Genomic DNA, 12,626 nt, shown 5'->3' with positions numbered 1-12,626 from the left:
GTTGACTATTCCTGATCGCTTTCTTTTCCTCCCAGCACTTCAAAATGGAATCATTGAGGATCCGCTCTGTGATTTTTCTGGTGACTGATGTGAGGTTGATCAGTCTGTAGTCCCCCAAATTCTCCTTCTTTCCCTTTTTAAAGATGGGTGCCACGTTTGCTTTTTCCAGTCACCCAGGACCTCTCCCAGTCACCACAAATTTTCAAAGACAGTGACCAATAGCTCTGCAATCACATCAGCCGACTCCCTCAGCACCTCAGCTGCATTAGATCCAGCCCCTTTGATTTGTGTGTCGTCCTTTTCTAAATAGTTCTTAGCCTGCTCTTTCCCCACTGAGGGCAGCCCACCTCCTCCCCATACTGTGCTGCCCAGGGCAGCACCCTGGGAGCTGATCTTTTCTGTGAAGACAGAGGCAAAAAAGTCAGAGTCCTTCAGCTTTTCTCGCATCATCTGTCAGTCCGATGGACCAGTGGTAACACCGAAAAGCTCACGGTTCAGGAAGGTCTGTTAGATTGTTCTACTGGGGAAATAAAACTGCACACACAAGTTGATACTTTTTATGTATAACGTCACTTTCATTTCGGAGAGTAGATTTGACTTATTGGGAGTGGGAGGAAAACAAGGGCTTATGGTGATCTTGGCAAACCACTACTTGTCCTCCTAATAACTCAGTCAGTGTCCTCTTGCCCTGCCTAGTTCTCGCTCTGATTTTTGAAGCCTGTATTCCACACTCTGGTCTGGTACAAGGACTCTTACTTGCACATCTTATTGTTCCAGATAAAACGTAACCTCAGCTCTTCGCTAACTGCAATAACAATTAAGGGAGGTGCTCACCATCTGGATCTCAGGTACGTATCCTGGCACATTCAGGCTTGCTTCCTACCTCCCCTTTGGACTGGATGATCCCGAAAATGAAAGAATAGTACCCTCAGCAGGAGACAGCCCACCAGGCTCTCAGGGCAGTACGCTGCTGAAACACTGCTTTGGAAGAAGAGCTGGTTTCTTACCTCTCTGCCTCACCCTGAGCATGGAAATGTAGCTGGTCCCAACCTGCTGTTTTATCAAGTTCACTTGGTGGTGCCGCGGAGGAAGGGCCCTAGCCAAGTTGCTCTCAATGCAAGCTTCTTTACAGACAGGTGCTTTCTCTCCCCCCTCAAGCCAGCAGTCCGCCCCCATAACTCATGACGGCCTACACAGAGTGCCGCATGATGACATACCAGCTCTCAAGCTTTTCTTCCTCAGTGGAAGGCTGGAGGGCCTGGAACACTGAGCAGAGGGGAGCAGCGTGCCTTACACCCCAGGCTCCCCAAAGTCGGGGCAGCCCTGGGCTCCTCTGCCTGCAGGCCACCTGCCCATGGGTACGTTGGGTTATAGTGGAACTTATTTCTCAGGGTTGTACGCTCCTAGCGTAGTTGAAAGTGGTACAGTAGAATGGCAAGCAGGCAGTATGGCTACAGACTTGTTCTCTGTGGCTGGAACTAACCTAGACACAAGAACCTCAGTGTTCCCTGGTGTCCTGCTGGTGGGGTGGGGGGCAGGGGAAAAAGCAGCAGAGAGCCTGTGCTTAAAGCCCCTGCATGGCTGGCTCGGCCTGGTGGGGCGAAGCTGTTCCCTGCACGGCTGTATCCCCCTTCCACCAGGTGGTAGGGAGGGAACGGCAGCACAAGGAGCAGCTTTGGCCTGGTCACTTCCATTAGCCTAGAAGCAGCAGGGGGCAGTGCCTGCAAGCAAAGGGCAGCCCGGGGCCACCTATGCCGCCTCCACCCTCCAAACAGGTGCTGCACCAGGTATGTGCCCCAATCCCCTCTCCCGACCCAGCACCCTCCCTCCCAGCCCACTCCTGCATCCTGCCTCAGACCCAGACCTCACACTCCCACCTCAGCTACTCCCTGGAAGCCCCCTGGCATGCCCTAAGCCAGTGGTTCCCAAACTTTTCGGCATCACGCCCCATTTGATTTCTGGGGAACCCTCACACACCCCCCACCTCTTCTTCACCATCATCCAACCCCCCACTTTTAACAAAAAATTCAATTTGTAATTTAAAACAAACACAAAAATTTGATATAAAGTTATTTAAAATTAAAAATAAGCACAGATAGTTTTTCTTGGTTCCTTGTCGGTGTCTGCTGCAGTCCCAGCTGGCTGGGTGCCTGAGCCCTGTGCCGGCTCCCAGAGCTGCCTGCACCAGCCACTCACCCACCTGAGATCTGCACTGCCAGGACAAGCTGCCTGCCCACCAGCCGCCCGAGCCCCACGCTTCTGGGGCCAGCCACCCTCTTGCCAGCCCGAGCTGCCTGAACCCCACAAGCCCTGCAATCCACCCGCTGAAGCCCCTGCCCTCACACAAAGCCAGGCACCCCCAAGCCCCCCATCTAACCCCATCCTCCTCTCCCTCCTGCTGCAACCCACATTCACTCACCTTTACAGGAGGCAGCTAACTCCATGTGGGTCTTCGCCAGCTGCCTGGTTCTTATAGCAGCTGCACTGAATCATCCAATCATCCACGTAAAAAAAGCAGCGGCTGACAGCTGGAAGCAAAGCCTGGCTCTTTCTTTGGGTGGGGAGCATTACTGGGGGGGCTGGGTTGCTTTGCACGCACCCCCCTGGAATTTCGTGACACCCTCCCGTTTGGGAAACCATGCCCTAAGCCCAGGCTCCAGGGCCAAAAATAGGGGAGACTGACGAAATCTAGCCCTGGGCCCCCAGAAGAATCTGGTCGGGGGCGGGGGGAGGCCCTGAGCCGCGGCAGCCCTTCCTCCCTGTTGGGCTGGACAGCAAGGGGGATGCTGATGCCTCAAGTTCCATGAATAAGATGAGGTTTTTTTCTTGCCCCTGCTTTGCGGTTGCGGGCCAGCTCAGCGAGGATTGTGTTTGTGGGGTTTGGGGTTTTTGTGCTTCTCATTTGTGTGTGGCCCTTACCTGATTTTTCTGTGGGTCAGTGGTCCTTGCTCCAGAAAAGGTTCCCCGCCTCTACTGGACTGTTTACAAATGAAATCCTGAGCCTGACTGCTATGGCCTCTGAGTACCTGTATGCTCATGTTGGGATATGGACAACTAACTCTCGTCTGTTGCCTGGCATTCCCCACAGAGGACACAATCCAGCTGATCCACCATCTGTGACAGATGCACGCAACCTAGAAGCAAGAATTATCCATGACTGGGTGAAATCTGCAAGGACTGAGAAGGCCTGGGAGAAGATGTCAAAGTGAAGATATCCAGCCAGCCACTCGCCAGAGCACACAAGGGTGGCAGTCCGAGGAGAGAAGTCTGAACTGACCATATAATGAAAATGTCAGTGTAAGTGGTTCTACCACGCGGAAGAAAATTCACCTGTTTAAAGTGTCCTGTGAATTAATCAAGTCTTTCAAAAGAAAACAAGTAGGCCAAATCCATTTACTGAAGGCAACAGCACTTTGTATTGGCCAGAGCTTACCGTAGCAATGCTGTAATTGTAACGGGAGGAGAGAATAAAAGCTTGGAAGTGTTAGACCATTCTTAATGAAATGGGTCCTATGTCATGTACATGCTTATCAGAATGAGAGAGGAAGGCATAATTATTCACAGCCCACAGCGACCTCTAGTATTACACAAAGCTGGAGGGTACATGTAAGCTTATGTTCTGCTAGAAACGTCATCTTCAAAGAAATGCTAACAGTGCTCTTAAGTGATTTGTGCAGTAGAGTGAGGGTACTAGTTGTAAAGATCAGCGAGCTGTAGGCATAAGCTGAAGAGACCAGTTTATCCCGAAAGCTTATTTTGACTGTTTAAAAATGTATGGGTTACTCTGCTGCATTGGAGAGTGTAAAGTCTGGGGGGTGTACACTGTCCAGTTGTCCACATTGCAGTAACTTCATTGTACTGGAAACAGCATTGTGAGTAAGTCACTTCCAATAAGACACCTACACATTTTAAAATAAATTACAAGTTTATTAAAGTATGTGATAGAATTCCACCAAAGAGGGTATAAAAAGGGCATTTCTCTCACCTTTTGAAGTGAAATAAATTCACCTTTGCAGATTAACAGGTAGACTCTTACCTACTGCAAATACCGTGTACCAATAAATACTAGCAAGACTGCAAAAATATTACATCTGAGTAATTAATTATATGCAGTAAAGTGGAATAGATCAACTTACAATGATTGCACAGGGTGGGAAAAGCATTTGGAAAGCCACCACCAAGAGGTCATCCCAGGCTCATGTTCCTTAGGTGGGCATAGTGCAGCACTTGTTCAGGTTCGGACCATTACTCAGCAAAGCGTTCAGTGCTGGTTGATATTAATCTGGGGGATCTCTGCTTCCATCATGTCATAGTTGGTTCATACAGATACTTGGGCCACTCATGGATATTTTTTGACATAGTTCAAAGCAGAGCCTCCAGCAACCAGGAGTAAGTTTCCCACACAGGGCAGGGAACAGTAAGTAGATTCACACAGGTTAGTGCGGAAGCACTCCAGGGTTCATAGTGCCTCATGAGAGGAGTTGCTAAACGTCACTATGGGGGAAGAGACAGGAAGAAGAGTAAAGTCACCCGCCACTCCCCACAAATAAGTTGCCCACCTCTAGCTCCCAAGATAAGCCAAGGCCTGCTGGATGTCTCTCTTGGCAACCTTTTATCCTTGTTGTGCTACAGGAGTCACTTCTTGATCATACTTCCTTTCTAGCATTCCCAGCCCCTGGACAGCCACAACTGTAGATTATCTCCTACGCAGGAACAAATCTAATGCCTGAAAGTGGCTAAAAAAGGAAAGGCTGTGAAGTGTAAGTACAAGCAACACTGGTGAGGTCAAACAGTAATGGCTTTTGCACGATATAGTGTGGGGATAAGTTGGATACTACAAGACCCAGAGGCATACTTTAGCTTTCATCTTGTCACAAGTAGCTCCATCAAATGCAGATGTTGGGGGAAGGAAGAGTCATGCTTCACAATTTACTGCACATTTCTGTGGCGGGCAAAATTGGCACCAGTTCAGCACCGATTTCCTTAAATAGTTTTTATGCCCTGGGTAAAACAAAATGGTATACAGGGAGGAAACCTCATTGTCAAGTGTATCCTATAATGAGGCAACTGAGATAGCCACAACTATTGCAAGACTGTACACCATTTCCTGGAAATAAAAATAACTGGCTTAGAGAAACAGGGAGAGAACTAGAAATGCTTTCATAAGACATGCATTCACCAGCCGGCAGGAGGAGCAGATATTTCCCACCAACTCAGCCCAAGCCCAGCCTGCTTCATTTAAGACCTCTAACTGTGGCTATGTTAACAGAACTCTATATTCCACTATAATTTCATACGCAGTCATATGGAGGGTAGGGGCGAGTTCCAGAAATGCAGCTGGTGGCTACAGAAATAATATCTTAACTCAGATTTGGAAAAATCCACACAAGTCAGAAACTTTCCTTGGGTAGTAAGAAAGCTTGCATGATCACTTCCAAAATTACTTAACATTTCATTTAAAAAATGGAAGTTTTTAGTCCTTTGCATTGTGCCAATAACCCTCCACCAGTGAATAAATGCAGTATTTTCTTTATGGCTGCAACCACAGAGCTACTGCAGACTACCAAGTAGTAACATGAAACTAGCCAGACTTGTCAGTTTCACTGCTACTATTCAGAATCCTGAGAGCAGCAATACATCATAAGAACGGCCATACTGGATCAGACCAAAGGTCCATCTAGCCCAGTATCCTGTCTTCCAACAGTGGTCAATGCCAGATGCCCCAAAGGGAATGGAACAGTTGATCATCAAGTGATCCCTCTCCGGTCATCCATTTCCAGCCTCTGATATAGGCTAGGAACATCATTCCTACCCATCCTGGCCACCATCTGCTGATGGACCTAATCTCCATGAATTTGTCTAGTTCTTTTTTGAACCCCATTAACGTGCTGGTCTTCACAAAACCTTCTGGCAAGGAGTTCCAATGTCTTTCATTTTCAGTCTGCTTCTTGGAAAAACTCACAGCTACAGGAATAAGTACTGTACTTTCAGAGGAGCACCACCATAAAAAGGCTAAAAAAGGCTACCATGGAAGAAACTTGACCCCTCCTCAACCGCTCATGACAGTGAGGCACTAGGGGAATTGAAAACAAAGCTTCTTTCCCTCTGAGCAGTTGGAGAAGATGACTAACACTTCAGATTTAATCTGATTCCTAACAGGTCCACATAAAATATGAAGCAGACCCAAGGCATAGCACTTTGGTAGACATGCCTGTACCTAAGGGTAGCAGTAGGGTTGTTTTTTCCAAAAACAGATTTCACTTCTGACCCATATCCATCCTTCAGATATATTGTGGGCTAATGGAGATTTTTCCAAGTCCTGGTTTAAACTCTGTGGTACCTAGATGAGACCCTACTACTAGACTCACCCTGTAAGTATGCAGTACTTCCTGACTGACCACAGATAACAAACCAAGCAGTATTTATTCCTCAGTAGAGACAGTCACAAGTATGAATGATTAGTATGAGCGCGTGCACTTTGTTTTGTTTGAATTAGACAAGGCACTGAAGCTCATGGCAAAAGGGTTTTTAACATCACAGGATTAAATTATGGCCTTTCCACAACAGGTCATTATTTGTGTATGGAAGTGATTCAGTAAGTGTAGATGCCAAGTAGATGGATTATATTCACTGCACTTAAGGCTTTGGTTCAAAGGACCACGAAGTACCTGAATGGAAGTGTTCCAACCAAGAATGAGCACTGGTCCTATCAGGCCTGGAAAGTAGGAAGATGATGTGCTGTGCCTTCAAGGTGGAGTACTGCGCCTTTAAATGTCACAGATCAGAGACAAGAAAGTATATTTGAGGGGGTATGGAAGCAGGTCATGACAAAAGCAATTAAAGCTTCCTCTTCAATAGTCAGAAAGGGAGCAGACTGCCAACTGTCAGATTATTTAGACCCTACTTGTTTCAGGTGTAATACGTGATAGTTTCAAACTGACATTTGGTTTCTGTTCCACACTGAACAGAATGTTGCCCAATATTAAGCAACGCTTAGCAAAAAGGTCAGATCTGATAAAAAGCCACCAGAGTTAGGGTCAGTTAGTTTCCTAAAAAAAGCACAAAATAAGAGAAGAAATAAATCAGAGCAATAGCTTTGTTTCGAATAGAAATTTAGGCTGCGGGGAGAGGTTTCTTCTACTTGTATAATGATCTTATGCAATATGGAACTAATACTATATTTTTGCAGTCAAATTCCTCTGAGAGTACAGCTGCACTTTATGACCTTAGCACAGCACAGGGCTTAAGTAAGACAAAGTCTTGCATATGGTCTCTGCACTAAGGTGTATATCCACCTGCTGAAAATCAGCTCTTAAGCTCCTTTAAATACAATCAGCACACTCTGGAATTCTTACGAACCTTGTGGAAATCAAGCAACAAAACAATTGTTTAGTTTCATGTATGGCTTCTAAATTCCAATGTGCACTTAAAGGGGAGATCTTGTGAATTCCAAGATTATTTTTAAAGTTCCTGAATTTGTGGATCACCTCATTCTGCATTAGCCTGTCATATCAGGAAATCCCCAACTCACAGCATCAAAAAATTTTTAAAAGATATGTATAAACACATACAATTTTCAGTAATTCTTTCTTCATTTTCATGAGCCATCATCAGTACAAGGAATGATGAGTACAGCCTAAAGATTAAAAAGTGGTCCAGAGACTGCAATAATGTCCTACTCTATCAAGACAAAGTCTGTGCAAGACAAGCTATAAAGACATTGGTTATTTTACAAAACAGCTGCATTTACAGTTAAGTCTACAAATAGAATTGAAAGTGAATTGCTATGGGTCAGCTTTATATCACCATGATTTCTGAGCCCCAAATTGAGAGTGGCTTATGCCTCTACACACGTACCTGTAATCTCTCATCATGAGTGAGATCTGCGGCAACAGAAATGCTGACTGTAAAAGAAACCCTAAAATCCATGTGAACTTGCACTTTTCTCCTACAACTTACTGCTATGCACAGGACTGCATAAGTTAGCTACAGAATTAGAAGAAAAAAAGTGTTTTACACTCATATCTAGAAATAAAAATCCAAGACCCCTAGGCTCCTAGAAGACACTTTTACACATAAACACTAGGTCTGTTTTGCCACAGAGCAGGCAAACAACCCTCCACGACTCTACTGGCAGTACTAGCAAGAGGGTGCCCTGCAGTAAGGATGCCCTGCAGTAAGACCACATTTTGAACCCACTTTAGAAGACCCTCAGACCATCTACATTTAATTCCAGATAAATGTAATAGCTTCAAGCAAGGTGCTTCAAACAAAAAAAAAAAACTGACACTCTCTCCTTGTTAATTCATAGCAAGACAAATAATAGGAATTACTCTGTACAATGGCAAGCCTCACTGATCCAACCTAACATTTTTAAAATACAGGATCTGAAAGGAGGTTGAGAGTTTGAATTGCACCAAATGTGCTCACCAGTCTTCCTATAGCCCAATCTCACAAAGCAGCTTTCAGTCAGAATACCTGAGTCTAACTGATACAAATATATATAGATATAGATAGATAGATATATGCACACACGTACATTGTTAGCTTTTCACAGTCTCCTGCATTCCTGCAGATAAGTTAAAAAAGTTGCAATACATCTACAAAATTGTACACCTCTTTGAGCCAAATCAGCAGCAAGTTCTGTACTCAACTTTCCATTGTTCATTTTAGCCACAGTTCTAAGACATTGTTCAAAGTGCACAATAAAATTCAGATACTGTACTGCAGATGCTTTTGTAACTTCTTTCTTCAAAACATAACGCTGCACAGCTCATTGGTTTGGAAGGAGATCAAAGCGTCAGCAACATTACTGACATCCCCACTTTTATTGGGAAAATGGCATAGCTCTTTGTTTACCCCACATACCGTGTGGCGCTATTAGAAGCTCATACAATCAAATGAGCTGGAGTCACGCTCTTCAATACACCCTTCTCTCCAGAGGCAAGCCTGTGCTATACAACTTGCCTTTGTCTTGAAATCTAACCAAATGTACCGAGAATGAGCGAGCCTCTGGTTGCTCAGAGACCTATGAAAAGCAGGGTCCACAATGCAATTGCTTTCCCAACCTGATGGCTGCATCAAATCCAGGTAAAGCAGTATAACGTGCACAGGTTGTCCATCCCCGAGCTAAAGCCTGGAATTAGATGTAAGACTGACAGATTTCTCTAAATTGGAGATGCTCTTCCAACTTTAAAAAAAAGTCATAAGCAACGGCAAATAGCAATTCTCTGCTACCCCAGTTCAAACAATAAAGTGACTCAACGTAATAGTATTCTGCTGCAGAAGGGACACACAGTACTTCTATGCTGGTGCCCAGATGGGAAGGGGATGAGCTTCTGTGTTAAATACATACTTGTCAAGATTGATTAGGTCTACATCATCTGAAAATAGCAGAAACATATACTTGAGTGTTTCCCCAAGAAAGAAGCTTTCCATCTTATCTCTTGGCTCCGGGTTACTGGGGTTCTGGACGTTGTTAATCGAAGTATAACCACCAGAAGAAACCTGTGCAAAAGGCAATTAACAATGCTGTATATTTATAAAACCCAAAAAGAACTTGATTTATCTACAAATCTCAATTTTGATTTAAAAAGGTGAAAATAAGCATTGGAAAAGCACGCACAGCTTTCAAAATAATATTCTGCAACTAACACAGAGAATTTCAATTCGGCAGGATTCCAAAGCACTTTACAAATGTATACACAAATTACAGAGAAAATGAAGCCATATCATGTGAAATGCTCCAGGTTTACCAGCAGAAAAATGCTACTAAAACAAGTGAAGAGGACAATGACCAATCAAAACTGCAGAAGAAATTTGAGGCAATTATTGTAATTGACAGGGTGTAATTGGTCAGGACAACTGAGTTAATACCAATACTCTTGAGCAAAGGTCAAGAAAGATCCTATGGCCCTAAGCAATGGGGTCCATAATTTTACAGCTCATCCAAAAAATACATCTAGAAACTGTGCTCCTCTGAGGTTGTACTGGGGCACTGTCTCAATATAAATGTTCGTAGACATTAGCACTACCTTCTGCAGCATTCTTTTTTCCTTTGAAACCTTCCACTCAGCTATTGTACTAGACCAGCCAGATCTTGCTTAGTGTGTTAACTCTGACATGATCACAGCAGACTCTGCAGAGAGCTTCAAAGACGGATCAGTGAAACTTGGCTGTACTCAAAGTTTATCAAGAGATCTTTGTTAAAAGATAAGTTTTAGGGGAATGACGTCCCATTTGTGAAACAGAATGTTTCGTCACCATCACTACTCATCTTACACAGCGGCTCTCAATTCAGGGTCGGCAACCTCCATGCGGGCTGTGGAGCTCACACCTGAACCCCAACCAGCAGCAACTTCTACCAGGGTGAAGCTTCAAGCCCATGGGCAGAGTTGGGGGAGCAGAAGAGGTGCTGCTAACCACACAGCCCTGAACTACAGAGCCTTACTCAGAGTGGGTCAGTCCTTCGGACAGCTCCTTCCCAAGTCCCTTGAAGTCCCACACCCCGGCCTGCTCAGAGGCTGGAGCCTGGCAGTATCTGGAGAGGGCAGCCACAGCATCTCCCGATCTCCTGCTGCTGGTGTCCAGGGCTGCAGCTGCGTCTCAGCTCCCAGACCCCCTTGACTGCTCACATAGACAGTAAGAGCCACCTGAGCAGAGCCCTCAGTGAGCAACGACTGTGGAGGGGGTCCTCCCAGCACACAGCATCCAGCTATATTTCTCCCTGTACCCTGGGTTACCTCATCTTCCTGCACACAGCCACCCACTACCTCTCTCTTCCACCCTGAGCTACCCGTCTGCACAGAGTCCCCCAGCCACCCGTCCCCCTGCAAGCTAAGAAGTTTTTTAAACTTTTAGAGCTGAGTTCCTGGCCCCCCCAGGTATAATTTGTGGCTGCCCTATCCCCCCAAACCAAGCAGACTGGGTTGTCTGCTGAGGTAAGTCAGGTGATGAAGAGGGCACTCCCTCCTTGGGTCCCATTGTGTGGAGCTGGCCTGTGGCCCCCTGGGACCCACCCTCTCAAAACAGAAGTCAAACTATGCCCATGCCTGAGGGCTGCCTGCGCCTGGTGGCCAGAGCCACATGGCCCCCAACCCTCCACCCTGCTGGGCACCAGAGTTCTTCTAGCAAGTTGAGAGTGTGGGGGGTGGGCAGGGAGTGGAATCTCAGATAGAAAAAGGCTGAGAACTCCTGATTTAATGGACACTAGGAACACACGTTCATAGACAGCTATGTGTATCTTGGCAGTTAGAGCAACTGATGCTTTGCAGTCAGCGAGTTACCATGAAGCTACTTTGTATTGGCATGAAAAAAATCCTAGTCCCTTAGAAATTTGAACTGCAACTGCTAAAGGTTAATGCTGAGACCCCCCCTTGAAAACAAAACAAAACAAAACTTGTTTGGACATGGGTCAGCATTTTTGTGCTGCTGACAGCTCTGTTCCAACAACTTAAAAATAATTCATCATCATTCTCTTAATACACAGCTATTATCAATATAATGAAAAGTCTTTAATGGGCTAAGTACTAAATGCATAAGGCAAGTACATAGAGCATAATATGTACTGTGCCTTGAAGCCTGTCATGCTCTTTATGCTTCGTTTGACCAATGAGATATTTTATGGTGCTTGGAAAATGAGCAATTTGAGCTTTACTGAAAGTCCCTATATGCCAGAACACTTTGCCTAGCTACGGTCCTGAGACCGTCGCTGCGCAATGCTCTGGCCTTACCCGTGTATATTTATTGAAGTTCTGCAAGATCTCCCAACCCCAGTCTTGGTATTTCTTATCGCCAGTGAATCTGTACATGTAGAACAGGCTCTCCACAGTTTCAGGTCGCAGCAGGTTGTGCCTATCTGCAGGCTGTCAAAAAGCAAAGATCGTAATTCAGTCATGGAACAGGACACATATCAGAGAGCAATACTAGTTGGACTACACCTTGTAGCTTCTTTGGTGACTACTGGGAATAATTAACTGCCTAGCTAGTAATACTGCTGAGAAGGATCCTGGGCGATAAAGGATCACAAATTGCATATGAGTCAGTGCAATGCAGTTGTAAAAAACGTCTTGTGTAAGAGTCAGGAGGTAACAGGCCCACTCAGCTCAGCATTGGTAAGGCCTCCGGTGGAGTATTGTGTCCAGTTCTCAGTGCCACACTTTAGGGAAGCCCTGGATAACATGAAGAGAGCGTCCAGAGGAGAGCAATCAAAACAATAAAAGGTTTAGGAGATATGACTATGAAGAAAGATTAAAAGAACTGGACGTGTTTAGTCTTGAGAAAAAGACTGAGGCAAGACCTAATGACTGTCTTCAAATATGTTGCCATAAAGAGAACTGTGATCATTTGTGCTCCATGTCCAGTGAAGGTAAAACAGAAATAATGAGCTTAATCTGCAGCAAGGGAGATTTAGGTTAGATGTCAGAAGAAACTTTTTAATTATAAAAGGTCATTAAGCTATAGACTAGGCTTTGAAGGGAGGATACACAATTCCTGTCATGGGAGGTTGTAAAGAACAGGTCGACAAACCCCTCAGGGATAGTTTTCCTTAGTTCTGCCTTTGCATGGGTGGACTTGACTTCTCAAGGTCACTTCCAACCCTACATTTGTATGAGCCTCCTCTCTCA

At 45.3% G+C, this 12,626-nt stretch overlaps 2 protein-coding genes across 3 annotated transcripts in view; one reads left to right on the top strand and one right to left on the bottom strand.

The window, feature by feature from the left end:
• Nucleotides 1-3,487, top strand: part of DPP7 (dipeptidyl peptidase 7) — a 32,080-nt gene extending 28,593 nt beyond the window's left edge. The window contains exons 12-13 of the mRNA XM_075015731.1: nt 778-848; nt 3,089-3,487. Of these exons, the coding sequence (XP_074871832.1) occupies nt 778-848; nt 3,089-3,209 (192 nt within the window). The 3' untranslated portion in view covers nt 3,210-3,487. The remainder of the gene's footprint in view (nt 1-777; nt 849-3,088) is intronic.
• MAN1B1 (mannosidase alpha class 1B member 1) overlaps nt 3,247-12,626 on the bottom strand; it is a 29,085-nt gene continuing 19,705 nt past the window's right edge. For both annotated transcript variants that reach the window (XM_075015727.1, XM_075015728.1), the window contains exons 12-13: nt 11,733-11,864; nt 3,247-9,507 (exon numbers count right to left, since the gene is read on the bottom strand). In XM_075015727.1, the coding sequence (XP_074871828.1) occupies nt 9,304-9,507; nt 11,733-11,864 (336 nt within the window). In that variant the 3' untranslated portion in view covers nt 3,247-9,303. The remainder of the gene's footprint in view (nt 9,508-11,732; nt 11,865-12,626) is intronic.

This window comes from Carettochelys insculpta, chromosome 21 (genome assembly GCF_033958435.1).
Source record: "Carettochelys insculpta isolate YL-2023 chromosome 21, ASM3395843v1, whole genome shotgun sequence".
In the NCBI taxonomy this organism is placed as follows: Eukaryota; Metazoa; Chordata; order Testudines; family Carettochelyidae; genus Carettochelys; species Carettochelys insculpta.
This window is presented reverse-complemented; position numbering and strand designations above follow the sequence as displayed.